Source organism: Zootoca vivipara, chromosome 11 (genome assembly GCF_965207765.1).
Source record: "Zootoca vivipara chromosome 11, rZooViv2.hap1.1, whole genome shotgun sequence".
NCBI lineage: Eukaryota > Metazoa > Chordata > Lepidosauria > Squamata > Lacertidae > Zootoca > Zootoca vivipara.
Window position 1 is genome coordinate 56,198,016 of NC_142594.1, and position 23,337 is coordinate 56,221,352.

Sequence of the window (23,337 nt, forward strand, 5' to 3'; positions counted from 1 at the left end):
GTGGCTGGGGAAACCCAGCCAGACGGGTGGGGTGGGTATAATAAATTATGTGGTTCAGCTTCCAACTGTTGGGGCATGTGCAGAATGCCCATTCAAACACGCCAGTGAAAGAAAAACACCAGTTTGGGTAGCCTCAGTCCCTTTACTGACAGTACAATGCAGCTCCACAGTTTATAAGTTACATACTGTACAGTTGTAATATATATAGTATTTCCAGCTGCATACAGCTTCCTTGCTGTGTTCCAGCACAGATCAGGCTCTGGCCAAAGGCAAACATGCTTCAAACAATACTTTAGTTTGTGCTGAGTCAACCCTCACATGCTTGCTGACTCATTCTCACATGTTTAACTAGCTGCAGGTGCAGGACAAACACCCAAAATGATTCAGCACACCTAACTTTGGGCGTGTTCTGTCCAAAGGACGGAGACACGCAAATTGGTTGATATATGGGTTCAACTGTAATAAGCAAGTCTTTGTCCCAGTTTGGGCCTTGTTTGAAGTCATTAGCCCCCAAAATGTACAAAATGAACCACCCAAATCTTTTAATATAGGAGAAGTGGAAAGTCAAGTCTCTTTCAGTTTAAGAAAATGAAAGCCAAGTGTTTCGGAGACAGATCTAGAGTAGAAACCATTTCGGATTGAAGTTTGGAAATCTCTTTGGAACTTTTTGTTTCTTATGGACCTGAAGTTGCTTAATTGCATGTAAAGCAAAAATTAAAGGGAGTAATTCAGAGGCATCTAAAGCAGACTCTTGTCTATTAAAAAGTTCCTACCCCAGCACTGTTTTTGCTCCAACAATACAGCTACGCTTCTAGTATTTCAAGACTAACATTTCCCCAAATAACTGAAGAGCACGCACTTCCTCTAAAAAAACCCAATTTAAACCAAGTGGTTTTGCCAAAAAGCAATAAAAAGCATTGCAAGTAAGTTGCAGCCCAGCCCAGCCCAGCTGTTTGCTCTGAGTGCATATACTTTGTTTTCACAAGAAGACTGACTTCTCAGCTTAAAATTGAACTCTATTTCCCTTTGCAAAGTTTTGAGATTTTAAACAAAAACATGTCCACATTTACCATGAGCTAAACCACCTAAAAGTTATTTTTAAAGGGTTTGAATATCTGGGAATGTATGATAGCTCATTAAGGACCTAGAGTTTTTTTAAGTTGCCAGCTGTCCTGTATAATAGAGGATTGCCCCGTATTTCAATGTCAAATGCTACATCCTGCATTTGCTCATTTATTCATCTATTTTAAATATATACTCATATAAAACTGAAGGGTATTACAATGATCCCACCAATGTTCTTATCCGTTTACAATTCATCTGTAAATATTCAATAAACAGTTTCCATTCTTATATAAAATGTTTGTGGTCTTGGTTTCTTAATTCTTCCAGAGGGGCCATCCCGTTAGGCTGCAATTGATTGTGGTGGATTGCTTCCAGCCCCGAAATTAAAGAAAATGCCCACCAACTGCCCTGCCCTGTGTTTTGCCAGAACAAAGGTGGCAACCCTAGTTATATTTCAAATCCATGTTGGCTTGTGCCACGCCCCAGCCACAAACTCGAACGGATTTCGGATCTTATGCTCAGGCCTAGCCGCCCTTCTCTATGAAACTTAAGGTACATTGATCCACCTCTGCAAATTTAAGAGAGCCCGAGATCTACCTTGAAATTTAAGGTAAAGCATATTGGCACACAAATTCTTCTCTAGCAGGTTAATCTGGCTCCTTGTACCTTTTGCCAAATTTCTTTTCCTAAAAAAAAGTTGGAACCCTCAAAATTGTTGAGAGGGAAAGGAGTGAGCTTCAGAACAGAAGTCGGGCTTTTAAATATAAAATAAAATACTAATATTGTTGCTTGGAAATAGAGGTCGTGACCACACTACAGGGTCACCCCACAGCCTTGGATAATATACAGCTTCACTACCGGGAAAATTATAACGAAAAACAAACCCAACCAGCCCAGCCCAGCCCAGCCCAGCCCTGTCCTGCCCAGCCCCCAGCCCCGCAATTGCTTATTAAATGGAGAAAATAGCGCCTGACACTCCTATTTATAGCGCTGGCCGGCCTCTGGGGGTGTGGCTTTTGCGCCCCCTCCCCGCCTACTTTCCTATTCCCCCAATCCGTAGCAATCTGACCAAAGGTCCCGCCTCCAAACCACCATTGGTCGGCTATTGTGCAAGGTAGGGGAAACAGGCTCCCTACTGCCCGGAGAAAAGATGGCGCGGGCAGCCCTTCCGATCTTCCTTTCTCAGTAGCCAATAGGTCTGGGCGACAGGAATGAGAGAACGGAAGTGAGGCGTCCATAGAGATACTTTTTAATAGAAACCTACCGCATCGTCTGGATAGGCACTTTCTGAGCTCTCACGACGGAAGCAGTTTTTAAATGACTGGGGATGAAAGTTCTAACGAAACCTCTGAAGCCAAATCCTCAGAATTCATGTTTATTTACTAACTATGTACCCCGCCCCGATGCGAGTCCCACTGAATAAATAAACTTTTTAAAAAATCGATTCCCTCCACGAAAACATCTCTACAACAAAGGTATACGGTGCACGTTTCAAACGGATCCGTCGCGGGCGACGGAAGTGACGCCATCAGCGCGCGACGCTCCCGGCGCTCTGGCGGCGCCTCAGTGCACGCGCGGGCAGCCGGTTGAGGTCAGGCCTGTGGCGGCGGCGGCCCAGAAACTAAGCTGAATCCGCAGGAGGGTGAGGACTAATAACGATTAAAAAGTAATAATGAATAAGCGGAAGAGGAAGTGGCAGGACAGGAACCCGGCTTGTCACGAGTTGTGTTGGGGGGGGAGGTGCCCCCTTCCCCCTATATTCCCTCCTGGCTTGCGGGGAACGGGGCCTCCTTGTCGCGATCGCGTTCATCTCCAGGGCTTCAGCCCGTCCCGCTGCCCCATACTTATATGTGTGTGTGTATAATATTTTTTATTAATTTTCAAATTCAGTCCAGTAATAGCCTCATTATAACAACACCAAATTATCATACAATTATATACTCCCTTTGCCTTTTCTTCCAGCGCGCACCAAAAAAGCAACATGAAAATAAAAGAATACGTAGCCACTCTGCATGGTGGCGCTGCGGGTTAAACCACAGAGCCTAGGGCTTGCCGATCAGAAGGTTGGAGGTTCGAATCCCCGCGATGGGGTGAGCTCCTGTTGCTGGGTCCCAGCTCCTGCCCACCTAGCAGTTTGAAAAGCACGTCAAAGTGCAAGTAGATAAATAGGTACTGCTACAGCGGGAAGATAAACAGAGTTTCCATGCACTGCTCTGGTTCGCCAGAAGCGGCTTAGTCATGCTGGCCACATGACCTGGAAGCTGTACGCCAGCGCCCTCGGCCAATAACACAAGATGAGCGCCGCAACCCCAGAATCGGTCACGACTGGACCTAATGGTCAGGGGTCCCTTTACCTTTAGCCACTCCGCAAAATGGCTTCTTCCCAGCAACCCTGCGAGGTGGGCCAGTGGTAGGAGTCGTGTGTTTCCCATTGGGGGAGGCTGGGAGGAAAGCCTTTATCTGGGACAGGGGGGTCGTGTGTATATCCTACGTGGGGGAAGAGGTGGTGGGGATGAACGTGGAAAGTTTCTCCCTCTTCTCTCTCTTGTTCTCATGTGTCCCAATTGTTGTCACCCCACAAAAGTTGGAGAATGAAGTCTGGAGGGGGGATGCCCCACCTTTAACCCAGTGAAATCCCTGTGCAATATAGCTGTGATTTTTGCACAAGTCTGACTGGTGCTGTGGATAGTGATGTGTGGGGTGGAGCTAGCTTTTTCTCCTCATGTGGGATTTGCATGCAAACGGCTGGACCAAATAGGGCTGGGGAACTGTGAGGTCACTTAGGGAGTTTACCGCAAAACTGAGATTTGAACTCGGGAGTTCTGCAGCTGCGGCATATCCTATCATCAGAACGGGGAATTGAAATTGGCCAGTGAGTCCTGATCTCCCCCACTCCAGTAGGCCAGGTTTGACAGATGGGCGGGGCTACTTACCTGTCAATCACCTGACATCGCAGCGATACCAGGTGACCAGTTTTTGCCCCTGTAGTTTGAAATCAAAGGAAGCACCAACAAACAGCTGATTGTCAGGGCTTGAAAACTGCTGTGCTGTTGATCAGGTGTGCTTGCAGCCCAATTGTGTCTTTACCTGCCCCACAGCTGAAGCCACTTTTTAATGTATTTGTTATTTAATAAAATGTTATGTGGCGCTTGATTGTTTTTTTAAAAAACCTCAAAGCAGTTTGCAAGAAGATAAAACAAGTAAATCGAGGGGGGGAAATCACAGCCATGCTTTAAAACAGTGTTTCTCAACCTTTTTTGGGCCACGGCACACTTGTTCCGTGAAAAAAATCACGAGGCACACCACCATTAAAAAAGTTAAAAAATTTAACTCTGTGCCGCCCTATATTATAATTGTGACTGTAAGAAACACTTGCTAAAGATTGCTTTCCGGCGGGTCAGTGGTGTTTATTGGCGGCCGCCAGGCTCGTTTGCGCTGAGCTTTGGGAAAGAGGAGGAGAAATATTGCTTTCCGGCGGGTCAGTGTTGTATATTGGCGGCCGCCAGGCATGTGACAATGCAAATCGCCCTTCTCGTCGCCGCACGTCGCGGCACACCAGCCAGCGTCACACCAGCCACCACACTAGTGTGCCGCGGAACAGTGGTTGAGAAACGCTGCTTTAAAACACACAAAAGTTAAAATACCAAAACAGATTAAAAGTACCTGTACTTTCTAAGCACCTGCGTAGGCTTGTCTAAACTGCAATGTTTTTACCAGGTGTGGAAAAGAGTTCTGTGAAGTCTGGCCTGTTGTCAATAGGCAGAGAGTTCCAAAGTGCAGGTGCTGCCACACTAAACATTTGAGTTCTTGCAGATGCTGAACGAGTATTATGAGGCACCTGCAGTAGTGCCCATTATGCTAATCGAAGTGGTCAAGTGGGCACATGTGGGGTAAGGTGATCTCATAGGTAAACTGGTCCCAAGTTGTTAAGGGATTTATGTTCTCATAGGATGTGGTGGCGAGGCTTTGCCAAAATGGCCTGGTGGGTCAGCAAGTCCCTACTGTGTGTGGATATTAGCCATTATACAGCAGCCTTTTTTTAAATAAAAAAACTAGTTCCTTAAAGTTAAAAACAAAACTACTCTTGCGCCGCTGTATATGCATACTATATTGCTGGACCCACTGCCAAAGATCTCCCTGGCCTCATTCTTCTTCCCCCTCAGGAAACCTCTGCTCTTATGCAATTAAATAATTGTTCCATTTGATCTGCTTATGCTAGCACTCGGGGCATAATACAGTAGTCCTTTTTGCTGAGGGTCTCTTCTGTTAATTCAAAATCCATATTGTAATCTGCTGGTTGGGTTAATCACATTGATTTCCTCTTAATGCTTTGAGCCCCGGGGGACACGTATTTTGACACAACAATGTTTCCTCAGTAAGTCTCATGGCTGATTGTTGCCACCATTCGAGAATCTTGACAACACGATCTTATACATTCTTAATCAGGAAAAAGTCTCGCTGAGTTCAGAGGGACTTACTTCTGGGCAAATGAGTACAGGATTGCACCATGACTTGGTTTGCACCAAAGCCAGTTGCGAATTGATGTCTGCATTTAACAGTTTTCTATGCTTTTATTGCTTTAAACCACTTTGATGTATTGTTTTCATGACACGGTGGTATATAAATATTTTTTATCAATAAAGAAGTTATGGAAAGTCCTCATGAGCTGCCTTTACATTTTCTCCCTGCTCTTATGCAGCTGCTTGGAGATGAGTTGATGCCCGCCCAGCGCTGCTCCCCTCCCCCTTCGTCCTCCTCGCTCCCCGTGGGCCGCGCTACAAAATGGCTGCCAAGCTGATGCACCGCTGGTATCGACTCTACAGGGTCTCGTCCCCCTTGTGCGCCCGAGCTCATGTGGTGTCTGCGGGAAGCAAGATGCTAATGGCCAGAGGGCCACCCCAAACCCCTTCCGCCCCGTTGACCGCTTTTAGCCTCTCGAGGCCCACAGACAAGCTCTCTGTCAAGGAGCAGGCGGACAGGACGCCCCCCGAACGGAGTGAGTTGGAGGACATCATAAACTCGGCATCCACCACAGAGGATCTCCTGCGCTTGGAGGAGCTTTACGCCATCAACCCAAACCAAGCGGCCGTTATAATCTCCCGACTCTCCCGTCTAGTGGTGGAGAAAAAACTGGACCCTGACAGCATCTTGCGGGATGTGCGCTTCCAAGATTTGCTTCAGATCATACACAGACAGGTGGGTTCCACAGCCTGTAAGTGAAAACAGTCAGGTGGCTGCTCCTTCCTTCCTTCCTTCCTTCCTTCCTTCCTTCCTTCCTTCCTTATTGATTGAATTTACCGTATATACCGCCCTATACCCGGAGGTCTCAGAGCGGTTCACAGACCAGCCCCACTCAGCAATCTGATCCTATGACCAGCCCCACTCAGCAATCTTTGGTCCAGTTATTATTGTTATTAATAATAGGTTTCAGGGCAGTTCACTGAATAAAATCACAACCTATATAATCAGAATAAAAACAACAACCCAATAACACCCCCCCCCGAAAAGAGCCACATTTTAAAAGGATATAGGATGTCCATCAGGTCAACCAAAGGGCTGGTTAAAAAGAAACATTTTTGCCTGGTGCCTAAAGGTGTATAATGAAGGCGCCAGGCGAACTTCCCTGGGGAGAGCATTCCACAGACGGGGAGCCACTGCAGAGAAGGCACACGAAGGAGGGCCTTGGGAGATGATTCTCAGGGTCTGGGTAGGTTCATATGGAAAGAGGCGGTCCTTGAGGTATTGTGGTCCTGAGCCGTTTAAGGCTTTATAGGTCGGAACCAGCACTTTGAATTGGGCCCGGAAACTAATTGGTAGCCAGTGCAGTGGGACCAAGATTGGTGTACTATGCTCAGGCTGTCTTGTTCTGGAGAGCAACCTGGCCGCTGAATTCTGCACCAGCTGAAGTTTCCGAATCGTCTTCAGAGGCAGCCCTACGTAGAACGCATTGCCGTAATCTAACATTGAAGTTACCAGAGCATAGACAACAGTAGTTAGGCTATCCCTGTCCAGAGAGGGTCGTAGCTGGGCCACCAGCCGAAGATGATGGAAGGCACTCCGGGCCACTAAGCCTCAAGCGACAGCAAAGGATCCAGGAGGACCCCCAAGCTATGAACCTGCTCCTTCAGAGGAAGTGTAACCCCATCGAGAGCAGGCCACCTCCCAGCCATCCGCTCTAAGGAACCACCCACTAACAGGGCCTCAGTCTGATCTGGATTGAGCTTCAGTTTTTTGGCTCTCATCCAGTCCATTACCAAGGCAAGACACCAGGCAGCAAAGTGATTCCTCTTCCCCAAAAGGCCCCAGGAACCAAAGCCCCTCAGTGCCTGTTGAGTGTGGGAGTTAGGAGGAGGTTTAGAAGGCTGTGGATTCGAATCCCCGCTCCGCTACAAAGCTCAGTGGGTGAATTTGGGCCAATCGTGATCTCTCTAAGCTTGACCTACCTCACAGGGTTGTTGTGAGGGTAAAATGGGGATTGGGGGCATGTGCAGAGTCCTGTGGTCCAGGATGTAAATGTGGTTGTTTTATTTCCCATTCTGAATTTGCTTTCTTGATTCTAACATTGAGCTTTTTCCATTTGAGGCTTATGGCAAGCAGCTAGCTACAAAGATGGATGGAATTTATTCAAAATTTATTCATTTGATTTCTATACCGTAGATCTCAGGGCAGTTCATAACATAAAAGCACAAGGCAAAACCGCCGACTGAAGGCAGCTGTAACTGGTATTAGTTAACTTGCAAAGAGGCTTGCAGTTCCTTGGGCTTCCGCTCACAACAACCATGAGAGGAAAAGTTATTCTTCCATTTGTAATAATAATAATAATAATAATAATAATAATAATAATACCTTTATTGTCAATGTACAACCTGTGTACAATGAAATTAACTGAGCCTCCCCCCACCCAACACTCAATCTCATTGTACTCTGTGTGCTTGTCGCACAACACACCAACCCCGAAAGTCAGTTGCACTATATTATATTCCGTTCAGCAGCCTCACAGCCCACGGATAAAAACTGTTTTTTAGCCTGTTGGTACGACTGATTATACTTCTATATCTCCTGCCCGAAGGTAGAAGATTAAAGAGGTGCTGGCCAGGGTGTGAATCGTCCCTGATAATTTTTCTCGCTCTCCTAAGGCAACGATCCCCTTGCGATGTCATCTAGCGGGCTCAGGGGACAGCCCATGATATCATGTGCTGTGTTCACCACCCTCTGTAGAGACTTTCTGTCTGTGGCTGTCAAACCAACATACCACACTGCGATACAATATGAGAGGACACTTTCTATTGTGGACCGGTAGAAGGAGGTCATCAATTGTTGTTTAACATAGTTCTTTCGCAACACCCTGAGAAAATTGAGTCTCTGTTGGGCCTTCCTAACCACCTGAGTTATATTGTTTTTCCAAGTGAGGTCTTCACTAAGGTAAACTCTCAGGAATTTAAAGGAAGAGACTCTCTTCACACAACCCCCTCCCCTGATATACATCGGGGCTCGTTCCCCTCTCTTCCTCCACAAGTCCAACACCATCTCCTTTGTCAAGCTAATATTTAGGTGCAAGTTATTCTCTTAAGTACCACGTAGATACTTTTTGAACCTCCCCCCATGCAAGTAGTGAATGAGGTCCTCCCAGGTCAAAGTCCAGTTTTCTGAACAGGGACAAATAAAAATTCATTGTGGTGGGTGAAAGGTAGTCCATATCAAAATGTCTTTCCGTTCTTTGGCTTGACCTCCTGCAAGACCTCAGGGAAGAAAGGATTTCCCCAGTAGCAGGGTCCCTTAAAAGGACACACTCTCATCCACGACCCTCTGGTCTAAACTGAATATAACAAGAAGAGAAAGAAAGCGGCTAAGCCCCAAAATGGCAGTGGAGACACAGGATGTGGGTTATAAGGGGCTGTGTCATGGACTTGGTGGGGTAGGACTGTCTGACCCCGAGATGGGAGATGGGGCCTGGGGTGAAGCCTCTGCATCCAGAAGAATTTGAGCAGAAGAACATGAGAGCTTGCAGGATCAGGCCAGTGGCCCCTACCTAGTTCAGCATCCTGTTCTCACAGGGGCCAACCAGATGCTCATCATGGGAAACCTGTAGAAAGGCAAGAACTCTGGCCACAAAAGTAAAATTGTGTTGGACTAGTAGTTCAAATGATTCAAATTTTTCAAATAGTCTCCTATGGATAGATTTATTCCTTGAAGTTTATATGCCAGGTGAAGTTGATGTGCCAGGACAAGGCCCTGTTTCGAAAATTCTTCTTCAGCTGGAATAAGTTCAATATACATTCATCAGAGACCCTCTTAGCATGTTAACTATCATATAAGCAATATAAAGTCATCTAAAGGTTTACAAACATGTATGCAGAGATGTATAATATAAATACAGGTGTATAGTCTTACCAAATAGTCTTAAAGTCAACGTGTACTGGTAGCTTAGAGCTAGGTGACAGAGTGCATTTGTAATGTATAAAGAAGAGATTGGGTGTGTTCTAATAAAGATACAAACTTCAAGGAACAAATCTATCCAAAAGAGACTATTTGAAAAATTTGAATCATTTGAACTATTGGTCCAATGCAATTTTACTTTTGTGGCCAGAGTTTTTGCCTTTCTGCAATTTTCTATGTAAGCTTCAATCAAGAATTCCAACTTCATTATGGGAAACCTGCAAGCAGGATCCGAGCACAAGAGCCCTCTCCCCTTCTGTGCTTTCCAGCAACTGGCCTTCAGAAGCAATGCTGCGTCCAACGGTGGAGGAAGAGCAGAGCCAAAATGCCCAGTAGCCATCAGTAGCCCTCTCCTCCTCCACGAATTTGTCCTAACCCTCTTTTGAATTGAGGTTGAATCCTGACAAGACAGAAGTACTGTTTTGGGGGGGACAGGAGGCGGGCAGGTGTGGAGGACTCCCTGGTCCTGAATGGGGTAACTGTGCCCCTGAAGGACCAGGTGCGCAGCCTGGGAGTCATTTTGGACTCACGGCTGTCCATGGAGGTGCAGGTCAATTCTGTGTCCAGGGCAGCTGTCCACCAGCTCCATCTGGTACGCAGGTTGAGACCCTACCTGCCCGCGGACTGTCTCGCCAGAGTGGTGCATGCTCTGGTTATCTCTCGCTTGGACTACTGCAATGCGCTCTACGTGGGGCTACCTTTGAAGGTGACCCGGAAACTGCAATTAATCCAGAATGCGGCAGCTAGACTAGTGACTGGGAGCGGCTGCCGAGACCACATAACACCTGAGAGATCTACACTGGCTCCCAGTACATTTCCGAGCACAATTCAAAGTGTTGGTACTGACCTTTAAAGCCCAAGAGGCCTCGGTCCTGTATACTTGAAGGAGCGTCTCCAACCCCATTGTTCAGCCTGGACACTGAGGTCCAGCTCCGAGGGCCTTCTGGCGGTTCCCTCATTGCGAGAAGTGAGGTTACAGGGAACCAGACAGAGGGCCTTCTCGGTAGTGGCACCCGCCCTGTGGATCGCCCTCCCATCAGATGTCAAGGCAATAAACAACTATTTTACATTTAGAAGACAACTGAAGGTGGCCCTGTTTAGGGAAGTTTTTAATGTTTGATGCTGTACTGTTTTTAATATTCGGTTGGAAGCCGCCCAGAGTGGCTGGGGAAACCCAGCCAGATGGGCGGGGTATAAATAATAAATTATTATTATTATTACTGAAGCCTTCTGAGTTGGTGGCCGCTGCTGCTGCCTGTGGCAGGGAGTTCCGTAGTTTGCCCACGCGTGAAGAAGTCCTTTCTTGTATCCGTCCTGAATCTTCTTTTGTGTGCAGGGGTCTCAGGTGTGGAACACCGCTTTGGTGAACCTCTTTAAGAGCCTCCACCTCCTGGGCCTGGAGCGGAGCAGGCCGGAGATGCGCTCGGTGGAACAGGAGGTGCGCTGGCGGCTGAGGCGCCTGACCTTCAAGAACCTCGCCTTCCTGGCGGAGCACATGGCCACCAGCGTCCCCAAGGGACACCCAAGCGAGCTGCTCAGCGACGTGCTGAAGCATCTTGAGCTGCGTTGGACGGAGATTGCAGACGTCAGGACAGTGGTGATGCTGATGTCGAAAGTGGGGCCCCTCTCCCCGATACTGATGGAGAGACTGGAGGACAAGGTAGAGGCAGGAACCGGTATGGTCTGACAACGGGGCGGGGGGGGGTTGAGGGGAGAGGAGATGCATGGGATTTATTTATTATTAAAATGCAGTTGAATGGTTATGTACAAAGTCGATAAAACACAATACGGTGCAGTGGTACCTTGGCTCTCAAACTTAATCCGTTTCGGAAGTCCGTTCCAAAACCAAGGCACACTTTCCCAGAAAAAGTAATGCAAAATGGATTAATCCGTTCCCAGACTTTTAAAAACAACCTCTAAAACAGCAATTGAACATGAATTTTACTATCCAATGAGACCACCGATCCATAAAATGAAAGCAACAAACAATGTACCGTAGTCACACGATCGGTCAATCAGTAGCTGAACTGGGTTCCGCACAGTCACAAAAACAAAACGGGAACGAGCTGCAAAAACAAATGCAAAATAAATAGGAAAAACAGTGTACCACTCAAATCGGAAGTGTACCACTCAAAACAGAGCACGTTCGGCTTCTGAAGATGGTTTGCAAACCAAGGTACTACTGTACAAAGCAATACCTAGTGCAGTGGTTCCCAACAGGTGGTCCGCGGACCCCCAGGGGTCCGCGAGCTATGCCAGAGGGGTCCGCAAGATGCTATTAGAATAAAAAATATATTAAATATATTTCGTATGATAACAGATTTTTTATTTTGGCCGCTTCCTGCATGAGCAGAGTCTAGCGCAAAACTAAAATTAGATAGAGGAAGTAGTTCTGCTGTATGCCGTTAGGTGGCGCTTTACAAACACTACTGTTTTGCAAAGAGGCAGTGCGCGCATTCTACTAACGCTCACCTCCCCAAGATGCTTTGCGCGCGTCGGCTTCATTTGTGCACTACTGCGCAGGTCCCCTGTCTTCTCCATTCCCCTCCCTCCTCCCTGGCGCGCACTGCCTCTTTGCAAAATAGTAGTGTTTGTAAACAAAGCGTTGTTTTTCGCGGAAGCTACAGTTCGCGTAGTTAAAAATGGACCGTTGGTTAAAAAGTGGTTCGTTAAAACGACAAAGGCCTACAGATGAAGAGGAAGATAATGCATTTGATGTTCAAGCAAGTAAGTCAGTGACTCTCGAACCGATCTTGTCAGTGTCCATTGAACCTAAATCGTCAGCGTCCCTTGAACCTAACCCTTCCAAGATCAGTGTTAAGCTTACTGGAAAAAATAGATTAGGAATTAGGAATTAGATTTAGGATTAGGAATTAATGGGGGTCCTTGTCACAATAGCGGCTCGATGAGGGGTCCTCGAGAAAATTTTGTTGGGAACCCCTGACCTAGTGTAACAATAGCAGTTCCAGAGTAGCTCAGAAAACCAGCCACAACATGTTGATTAAAACCTGAGAAAATAGAAGCGTTTTTTTGACCACCTGGCTGTACTATACGAAGCAGTTGCCAGGCAAATGTCATAGAATCATAGAGTTGGAAGAGACCACAAGGGCCATCCAGTCCAACCCCCTGTCATTCAAGGGACACCTAGTCCAACCATGTCATTCTACATGGTTTTAAAACATTGGCAGTCCATGTAGGCGCTTCACAGACAGGATTGTGAGGCTGGTGGGGGAGCTGTCTTTCCCCCTTGCATATGAAAAGAAGGGAGACCTGGTTTCATCAAAAGCATTTTCCTTTGCACCCCCATTTGCAGCTATTCTAAGCCCAGTATCGTTTTGAACTAGCTCTATCTTTTGGACTAGCTTCCTTTGCTGGGCTGTTGTATTGTGAGCGGAATAGTGTTTGTATGAGGTACGTTTTTTACATTGCAATGTAGTCGAAGACAAATTCCAAGTCTGCTTGGTACTTGGCCAATAAATTATTCCTTCCTTATTCCTTATATCCCCAATATTATTGAACCATACCTCCAGCGAAATTATTTTCCTTTTAAAAGATTATATCAAAGTAAATCAAACAAACTGATATAATAGATCACAGAATCATAGAATCGTAGAGTTGGAAGAGACCACGAGGGCCATCTAGTCCAACCCCCTGCCGAGCAGGAAACACCATCAAATCATTCTTTACTTATGCCTGTCAAGCCCCTGCTTCAAGACCTCCAAAGAAGGAGACTCCTTGGCAGCAAATTCCACTGCCAAACAGCTCTTACTGTCAGGAAGTTCTTTCTAATGTTTAGGTGGAATCTTCTTTCTTGTAGTTTGAATCCATTGCTCCGTGTCCGCTTCTCTGGAGCAGCAGAAAACAACCTTTCTCCCTCCTCTATATGACATCCTTTGATATATTTGAACATGGCTATCATATCACCCCTTAACCTTCTCTTCTCCAGGCTGAACATACCCAGCTCCCTAAGTCGTTCCTCATAAGGCATCATTTAATATATATGCTATAGATATAGCAGAAGTACCAAAACTCAGCACAGTGTACCGGAGAGAGACTTAATATTAGGTTGGCAAAGTACTAAAGGCCATTAGGAAAACAAAATTTCACTTTGTACTGTGGAGGAGAAGTCCTGTGTTGTCTGCCTTAGTTGCATATAAGATAAAATCACACCAAACAGCATAGACTTTCATCAGGGTCCTCCTAACCTTTGGCAACTTGTAATATATGAGTTAGATTTTCAGCTACTGCTAAACCTTTATACCAGGGGTCAGCAAACTTTTTCAGCAGGGGTCCGGTCCACTGTCCCTCTGACATTGTGGGGGGGCTGGACTATATTTTGGAAAAAAATAATGAACGAATTCCTATGCCCCACAAATAACCCAGAGATGCATTTTAAATAAAAGAACACATTCTACTCATGTAAAAACTCACTGATTTCAGGACTGTCCGCGGGTTGGATTGAGAAGGCGATTGGGCCGGATACGGCCTCCGGGCCTTGGTTTGCCTACCCATGCTTTAAACCAGGCTTGTCCAACAGGTAGATCATGATCTACCGGTAGATCACTGGACGCCTGCGGTAGATCACTGGTAGATCATTGGCTCCCCCCAAAGAAGCTGAACAACTGTGGCTCCCCTAAAAAAAAGCTCAACTTTTTACCTCCTCCCTGAAGAAACTCAACAACTTTGACCCAACCCCCCCCCAAAAATGGGCCTTCCTCCTTCCTAAAACAAGCCCAACAACTTTGACCTGAACCCCAAAAAAGGGGATAGATCATTTCCAGTTTTTAACTCTGTGAGTAGATTGCAATCTCTTGGGAGCTGGCCACCAATGCGAAAAGATGCAAGTAAGGTTTCCATTTGGGGTGAAATATGCCGATAGCATATTTCGGGCCCCTGGGTTAGGCCTTCACCCATTTTTCACATCCATCATCTTTGTCAACAGAGCCTGGAATTGGCTGAGCAGTTCACCCCCGAGGACACGCGGAGAATCGCCGTTGCTTTGGCAGTCCAGAACCGCCGGTCCATCCCTCTGCTCCGGGCAATCTCCTACCACTTAGTTCAGAAGCACTTCACTTTCAGCACCAGCATCCTCCTGGACCTGGCTTTCGCCTACGGTGAGCGGCGACTTCCTTTTAAGAAATGGGCGCATCCCTTTAACCCTTATGGCCAGTAAAGAGTTTTACACTCCAGGAAGCAGTTTTACACACCAGAAACAGATGCTGCTTCAGACAGCAACCTCCCTTCTCTGGCCACTTGTCATCCAAGGTGGAGGGGCTGGAGAGGGTTTGGAATAATAATAATAATAATAATAATAATAATAATAATAATAATAATAATAATAATTTATTATTTATACCCTGCCCATCTGGCTGGGTTTCCCCAGCCACTCTGGGCAGCTCCCAACAGAATATTAAAAATACGATAAAACACCAGACAGTAGAAACTTCCCTAAACAGGGCTGCCTTCAGATGTCTTCCAAAAGTCAGATAGTTGTTTATTTCCTTGACATCTGACAGGAGGGTCTTCCACAGGGCGGGTGCCACCACCGAGAAGGCCCTCCGCCTGGTTCCTTGTAACCTCACTTCTCGCAGTGAGGGAGCTGCCAGAAGTGCTCCTCAGAGCTAGACCTCAGTCTCCGGGCTGAATGATAAGAGGTGTTTGGAAGTAGTTTTGGGGTTAGTGCAGGCAGGCCAGCTGAAACTTAATTCGTGCCGACAGGTTTCATTTCATTTTTCACTTCCCTTTTAATTTGTATACCACCTTTCTATATTACTACTGTATGCGCAAGGCGGTTTACAGACTGAAGAAACGACAAAATACACAGCAAAGACCACACACGTAATAACAATCTGATCCAATACAGAAAATAACTTTAAAATAAACAACTTATACCAAATAAAAGCAGTAATCAGCAAACGATAATTAAACTGTTTACGCTTCTCAGTAACAATAAAGAATTACTGAACCGTGATCAATAAAAGTAACGGCAGGTCAAAAGGCATAAAATACCACCCCTCGCCCTTCTTACAGGGAACCAGGCAGAGGGCCTTCTCGGTAGTGGCGCCTGCCCTGTGGAACGCCCTCCCATCAGATGTCAAGGCAATAAGCAATTATCTTACTTTTAAAAGACATCTGAAGGCAGCCCTGTTTAGGAATGTTTTTAATGTTTAATGCTGCATTGTGCTTTTAATATTCGGTTGGGAGCCGCTCAAATGGGTGGGGGTTAATAACAATAATTATAATAAAAAATATTATTATTATTATTATTATTATTATTATTATTATTATTATTATTATTATTATGCTGGCTCCTCTTCTGCAGCCTCTTTCTCTCAACTGCTGTTTCCTCCTCTCTGCTTCAGGGAAGCTGGGTTTCCACCAGACCCAGGTCTTCCAGAAGATCGCCGCCGACCTCCAGCCCCGCGTGCCGGAGCTGTCTGCAGGGGACGTGGTGCGGTGCCTGAAGTCCTTTGCTTACCTCAAGTGGCTCAACCTGCCCCTCTTTGAGGCCTTCGCGCAGGTGAGTAATGTTCGGGTTTTGCTAAATTAGTAGCATGAGAAACCATCAGATTGCTTCTTCACACAATCAACTCTAGGACAAGCAATTAACACTGGGCAGAAAGCCAAGGTCTACTTCTGCCATAGTAACTGCGCTCTCATTGGTTGATGATCAGCACTGAGCACTGTTATCAGAGAAAGCTAGCACAGTATGTGGTGTGGTCAGTGTAGGAGGAGAGGTGCTGTATCGGTTGAGAGAGAGAAAGAGAGAGAGACAGAGAGGAAAGGATTTATTTCACTTTGTTTTTGAGTTCTAAAGTTGTACATAGAAACTCTGGATTTCTTTTATTTTAATCAATCTTGTACAGTAATACCTCGGGTTACAAACACGATCCGGATCGCAGTTCATAACCCGAAAAGTTCGTAAACCGAACGCGACCCGAAGCGCCATTTTGCGCATGCGCAAAGCATGATTTTTGCGATTTTCGCGCTTTGCGCATGCGCAAACTGTGCGCGCCACTTCTGCGCGCGCACGGGGGGCGAAAATACTTCCGGGTTTGCGCAGTTCGTAACCCGAATTGTTCGCAACCCGAGGTGGTCGTAACCTGAGGTACGACTGTATATAGTTTACTCTGCGTTCCAGACGTCTAGTCATTTAAGTTACCGCCAGAAGCTTCCGGAAAAACCTGCGCAAACTCTGCTTTGTTCAGGCTGAAGTTACACCTGACACTTAAAAAGAGTAAGGGGCAGAGGTGGAGGCAAACCCCCATGTTCCGTGGCCCTGTTCCTTTGACTCATCAATGCCGGGCTGAGAAGCCTGTTTTAGTCCAAGGGCTGTGTTTTCCCGTGGGCAACCTCCCAGGAGCCACTGATCCGTGGTGGGTGTGGCCCAAGGTATGTCGCCAGGTGTGTTTCTGGACCCACATGCGTGTCCAGAATTCACATGTGTCCGCGCACACGCTACCAAGAAGTATAGGACCTTCTGTGTCTTGGTTATGAATATGTGCTTTCCCGTAACCTGGTGCTCACAGGAAGTGGTCTAAACCACTGAGCCTCTTGGGCTTGCCGATCAGAATCGTAGAGTTGGAAGAGACCACAAGGGCCATCCAGTCCAACCCCCTGCCAAGCAGGAAACACCATCAAAGCATTCTTGACATATGCCTGTCAAGCCTCTGCTTAAAGACCTCCAAAGAAGGAGACTCCACCACACTCCTTGGCAGCAAATTCCACTGCCGAACAGCTCTTACTGTCAGGAAGTTCTTCCTAACGTTTAGGTGGAATCTTCCACCTAAAGGCCGGCGGTTCGAATTCCCGCGATGGCTTGAGCCCCTGTTGCTCGGTCCCACCTCCTGCCAACCTAGCAGTTCGAAAGCACACCAGTGCAAGTAGATACATAGGTACCGCTGCGGCGGGAAGGTAAACAGCGTTTCTGTGCACTCTGGTTTCCGTGATGGTGTTCCATTGCGCTAGAAGCGGTTTAGTCGTGCTGACCACATGACCCGGAAAGCTGTCTGTGGACAAACACCAGCTCCCTTGGCCTGAAAGTGAGATGAGTGCCGCACCCCATAGCCGCCTTTGACTTGACTTAACCGTCCAGAGGGTCCTTTACCTTTTATATTTACACAGATGTGGATTAAAGAAAAGTTGGTTGATTACATGAGAAGAAAGAGAGGCCATCTGAATGCTGCTTCAGGTAGCAGGGCTAGAAATCAGATAGTACATATGCCTCATGAACTAAAGAGAGAAAAAAAGGATCTCTTTCAAAAGGCTAAAAAGAGTGTGGGTGGCTTTTGTCAGAGACTCAAACACACACACACAAAATAAAGTAAGAAAGGAGGAGGAGGAAGTTATACTTGTCTTGATTCAAAGTGTTAGGCTGGTCCTTGAGAGCATGGAGTGAATAGCGGACCCATGTTGGGACTTGGAGAACTAACCAACCAATGAAAATATTCCAGGATGAAAGTGGTGGGGCTTCTTTTCCCATTCAAGCAGTTTCCGACTCATTTATGGCTTAGGTATAACCGTTTGAAATGAATGAACTCAATCGCTCCCCCCCCATGCTTCTTTTCTTAGCACACCGTGGACAACGCCGAAAAGTACTCCCTGGTCCACCTTAGCAACGTCGTCCTCGCTTTTGCTCGCTTGAACTTCCACCCCAGCTGCAGAGATGCCTTTTATAGCACGGTAAAGTTCTTTCTTCATCTTGGAAGGGCAGAGGGATGGAGAATGTAGCCATCTGCCAGGGATGCTTTAGCTGGGATTCCTGCACTGCTGGGGGTTGGACTAGATGACCCTGGGGGTGGGGTCCCTTCCAACTGCAATTACATGATTCTAAGTAGGTTCTCAAATGCCAGCCTAGAGGTATCCCCCCCCCCCCGGCCCAAGAGACTAACATTCTATCCCCTTTTAATTGTGTTTGTAGGAGGGAAAGGAGGGTTATTTGTTTCTTGGGGGGGGGTTGTTTTGTCCTTGTTTGTATTATGCACAGTGGAACCTCCGTTTTCGAAAGCCTCAGAAGTCGAACGTTTCGGTTTCCGAACGCCGAAAACCTGGAAGTAGCTGCTTCGGTTTTTGAACGTTTCGGAAGTCGAATAGTCTTCCGGAATGGATTACGTTCGGAAACCAAGGTCCCACTGTGTTTTGTTTGTTTTTTCTTATATTATGCTGTGAAGCACTCTTGAGATCTATGGATGAAGGGCAGTATACTACTGTTGTTGTTGTTTACTCGTTTAGTCGTGTCCGACTCTTCGTGACCCCATGGACCAGAGCACACCAGGCACTCCTGTCTTGCACTGCCTCCCACAGTTTGGTCAGACTCATGTTCGTAGCTTCGAGAACACTGTCCAACCATCTCGTCCTCTGTTGTCCCCTTCTCCTTGTGTCCTCAATCTTTCTCAACATCAGGGTCTTTTCCAAGGATCTTCCTTCATGGATCACTGCCTTGTTGAATAACTCAGAGAAGCTATGAGCTATGCCGTGCAGGGCCACCCAAGATGGACAGGTCATAGTGGAGAGTTTTGACTAAATGTGATCCACCTGGAGCAGGAACCGGCAAGCCACTCCAGTATCCCTGCCAAGGAAACTCCATGGACAAAGTATACTACTACTACTACTAAACCGCTTCTTCCTCCTTTCCAGGTCCACAGAGGGATGGACAACCACTTGGATGACTTAGACCCCTACCTGCTTCTGGACTTGGTGTGGTCACTCTGCGTTCTGCAGCAAGCAAAGGCTTCCCATCTGCAAAAAGTTTTGGAGCCAGAGTTTCGCACTCGCTTCTTAGGTATGAGAGGATGAGGGGGCGAGTGACCTGGGTGGTGAGGAGGTGGGGAAAGCATCCAAGGACTAGGAAAACTGCTTCCTAGCAGCGGACACACTTGACCCTACCCTGGCCACAGAACCCTTTCAGCATCTTCTCTTCACCTTTCAGGACCGACCTGGAGTTGGGAATCTGACTGCTAGGTGGCGCTGCTCCCCAAGGAGAAAACAAAACAGTTTTGGCACGGAGCTCATATATTATCTAAGGCGCCGTCTGTGCCTTGCATTTAAAGCAGCGTCACACCACTTTTAAGCAGCCATGGCTTCCACACTCCTGCAAAGAATCCCGGGAACTGTAGTTCGTGAAGGGTGCTGAGAGTTGTTGGGATGCATCTGAGGATAGGATAGGAGGGGGCTACCTATGGGGCCCTGCATGGCCCTTCTCCAGCTCAGGCCCCACTGAAACGACTGAGGTATGCACAGCGCTCATGTGCTAGGTTGGCGCAAAAAAAGTACCTGCTGTGTTGGGCCCCATTTTTATTCATTCATCTTGCCTATTTCATTATTATTTTTGTTATTATTAGCATTAGCATTAGTATCCTACCCTATACCCATAAATCTCTGGGTGGTTCACAGCATAAAATTACAATACAAAAAACAAAAACAAATAAAAATATGTAATAATAAAAAAACAAAGAAGACCCAATAACCCCTCTTCCACAACATTTAAAAGGGCATCAGGTGTCAAATCAGCCAGAGTATTTTTAAAATAAATTATTAAATTTCATAAAATTCATACACCGCTTGATTGTTAAACGAAACAACAACCCTCAGAGCGGTTTACAAAAAGAGAGAGAAAAATCTACAACCCTACTTTAGAGCATACAAAAGTTAAAAACTGATTAAGATTACCTCAACTTCCTAAGTACCTGGACTGGCTTCTCCCAGACAAGAATGAGGTGCTGATAAAAGTACAGTGCAGGTACCTACTTGATGTCAAGTGGCAGGGAGTTCCAAAGTGTAAGGGCTGCCACACTGAACTTTAATTAGCAGAGGGCCAGGAGGTGCCGAGCGACTGTCCCCGCTCCCCGGCCGTTGACCCGGCCATTGGGTTTCACTCTGCCTTCCGTTTTCTTTCCGTTTCTTCCTTTTCCTTCCTCCACCTCTGGCAGACGACCCCTCGGCGAGAGGGCACAACTACCAGCTCAAACTGATCCACGTCAACACCGCCGCCTGGCTGGAGTGCTCCAACTACGCAGGGCCCCTCCTGCCGCCGGAAGCCCTGGGCAGCAAGGGGCTCCAGGGGGGCAGGAAGGCCACCCCCCTGCAAAGCAGCCTCAGGGAGGTGCTGCAGGTGGTTGCGGGCGACCCGGCCAACGTGCGCTTTGAGGTGGACACGGACTGCGGATGGCTGCTTGGTGAGCCCCACTCTTGGGGGGGGGCAGCGTGGGGCACTGGAGGGCAGGCCGTTTGCAGAGGAAAATGTCTTGGGGGGGGCCCTCCTCTTCGCATGGCAACATCTTTCCCCACCTACAGAGAGGCCCCCTTAGCCCTTGGGCGACAGGGAGGGGGCATATTCTTGTCCCAATGGGCTGATCTCTATCTCACGCCACCCCACAGCCAAGTTGGGGGGGGGGTGCCACTTGGGTCCATAGGTTATGAATACTGTAGTAATACCTTATAAGGATGCGGGTGGCGCTGCGGCGCTGGGCTTGCCGATCAGAAGGTCGGCGGTTCGAATCCCCGCGACAGGGTGAGCTCCCATTGCTCTGTCCCAGCTCCTGCCAATCTAGCAGTTCGAAAGCACACCAGTGCAAGTAGATAAAAAGGGACCACTGCGGCGGGAAGGTAAACGGCGTTTCTGTGCGCTCTGGCCTCCATCACGGTGTCCCATTGCACCAGAAGCGGTTTGGTCCTGCTGGCCACATGACCCGGAAAGCTGTCTGTGGACAAACGCTGGCTCCCTCGGCCTGAAAGCAAGATGAGTGCTGCAACCCCATAGTCCCCTTTGACTGGACTTAACCGTCCAGGGGTCCTTTACCTTTACTTTACCTTACCTTAGTAGTACATTGTGGATCCAATAACAGGATTTTTATTGTATTACTGCTACTATTATTATTCATTTACCGCTTTGTGTTTTAAGGAAGAAATCTCAGGGCGGTTTATAGAATCGTAGAATTGTAGAGTTGGAAGGGAACCCAAAGGTCATCTAGTCCAACCCCCTGTAATACAGAAATCTCAACTAAATCACATCTATGACAGATGGCCATCCAGCTTCTGCTTAAAAGCCTCCAAGGAAGGGGAGTCCACAACCTCCCAGGGGAGTCTGTTTTACTATCTAACAGCTCTCAGTCAGAAAGTTTTTCCTGATGTTTAGTCCTTTCTTGTCACTTGAAACCATTGGTTTGAGTCCTACCCTGTAGAGCAGGAGAAAAGAAGCTTGTTGCCTCTTCCATGTGACATCAAATAAAACAATTCAAGCTTGAGAGGCAAGCTTCAAAGGAAATATTTCAGATCCTTTTCTAAGGAACGCTTTGTTTTCCCCATATTTATTTACCTTCTTAATTTGCTGAGCTGCCCCATAGCAGAAGAACTCTAGGAAGACAGTGGGGTGTAGTGGTTAGGGTGCCGGACTAGGAGCTGGGAGATCAGGCTGCTTCATAAGACGTTTGTTCGGGGTGACTCCCAAAACACAGCAAAGCAACCCAATTAATCAGCAGGGGGGAATCTCCACCAGGTGTCCCCATGCGGCCATTTTTGCCAAGCCACGCCCACCTACCCCAATATATGATGTCAGACGCAGGGCAGGTAATGGGTTTGAAAGCCCTGCCGATCAGCTGGTCCATGGGGCCTGAAGAGCCCCTGCCCACAGGAGACTCGCCAGCTCAGAAGTGACATTTCTTTTCTCTCTGCAGATGCCGAGATGGTGCTTAACGCAGACAACCAGCCCTTGCCTGTAGCAGACTTCACAGCTCCTGCCCGGGCCCAGTCCGAGGGATCTAAACCTCTCCCGCCCGGGGCCAGAAGGTGAGTCTTCGGGGATGTTGGTTAGGGCAGCGTTTCTCAAACCTGAGCCCCCCCCAGCTGTTGTTGGACTACAGCTCCCATCATCCCTAGCTAGCAGGACCAGTGCTCAGGGGTGATGGGAGTTGTAGTCCCGGTGAAAAAACACAGGTCTAGGGTGAATGAATCACGCCGTCTTTCATGGGGCAGGGCAAGACTCTGCTCTTGCTGCTGGGAAGCAAGTGGAGAGGAAGCTGGTCTGCATTTGTAGGCCTTTCCGGGGAAGACGCTGGATTTTGGGAATTCTGGCAGGGTGCTTGTCCACAGCGCACAAGAGCTGTAGGCTCTGGCTTAATGGGGGCAGCATGGACACCAAAATTTCGGCCACAAAGACAGAGACAACCCTGCAGGTGTTGCCGGGCTGCAGCTCTGCTCTTCCCTGGCTGTTGGTCACACTGGCTGATGCTGGGAGACCAGCAACATCTAGAGGACCCCACACTGACTACCTTTGGTCTAGGACAGGGGTCAGCAAACTTTTTTTGGAGGGGACCGGTTCACCGTCCCCCAGACATACTGGTGGGCCAGACTGTGTGCGCGGGAGCGCATGCCCACGCCCACGTGGTGGTGGGGGCTTCTCTCTCTCCCCTTTCTCCCCCAGCCCCTCCCCTCCCTGCCTACCTCGTTCGCTGCTCTGCCTGCGGTTGGGAGCTGGCGGCAGTGGCGGCGCCTCTCCTTTCTGGGACAGTTTCCCCGGGTGCCAGGCACGGGGCCAGCAGGCATGCCAAGCTCCAGCCCACAGCGCCGCCATGGGGAAAGGCCGGCGGGCAGGCGGCAAGGCTTCCTATCAAAGCCCAGCCCCCTTCCTCCGCAGGGCGGGGAGAAGCCAGGAAGAGGGAGGGAGGAGACGCCGCTGCGGTAAGGGAGGGGAAAAAATGGTGCCTGAAAAAAAAGGAAAAGAATGGTGATCGCACCGATCCAAGTGGCGATTGCAGAACCATTCACAGGCCGGATCCAGAGGGCAATTGGGCCGGATCCGGCCCGCGGGCCTTAGTTTGCCGACCCCTGGTCTAGGATCTG

At 47.8% G+C, this 23,337-nt stretch overlaps 1 protein-coding gene across 3 annotated transcripts in view; it reads left to right on the forward strand.

The window, feature by feature from the left end:
• The first annotated feature begins 2,630 nt into the window (after positions 1 to 2,630).
• The window catches only part of FASTKD4 (FASTK mitochondrial RNA regulator 4), a 29,402-nt gene continuing 8,695 nt past the window's right edge, over positions 2,631 to 23,337 (forward strand). The window contains exons 1-10 of one of the 3 annotated variants that reach the window (XM_088653446.1): positions 2,631 to 2,707; positions 3,028 to 3,155; positions 5,765 to 6,261; positions 10,838 to 11,161; positions 14,444 to 14,615; positions 15,864 to 16,021; positions 18,073 to 18,183; positions 19,138 to 19,282; positions 20,430 to 20,675; positions 22,173 to 22,284. In XM_088653446.1, the coding sequence (XP_088509572.1) occupies positions 5,848 to 6,261; positions 10,838 to 11,161; positions 14,444 to 14,615; positions 15,864 to 16,021; positions 18,073 to 18,183; positions 19,138 to 19,282; positions 20,430 to 20,675; positions 22,173 to 22,284 (1,682 nt within the window). In that variant the 5' untranslated portion in view covers positions 2,631 to 2,707; positions 3,028 to 3,155; positions 5,765 to 5,847. Of the gene's footprint in view, positions 2,732 to 3,027; positions 3,156 to 5,764; positions 6,262 to 10,837; positions 11,162 to 14,443; positions 14,616 to 15,863; positions 16,022 to 18,072; positions 18,184 to 19,137; positions 19,283 to 20,429; positions 20,676 to 22,172; positions 22,285 to 23,337 lie in introns of all 3 variants that reach the window. The other 2 variants (XM_060281032.2, XM_060281033.2) reach the window with 2 other exon arrangements.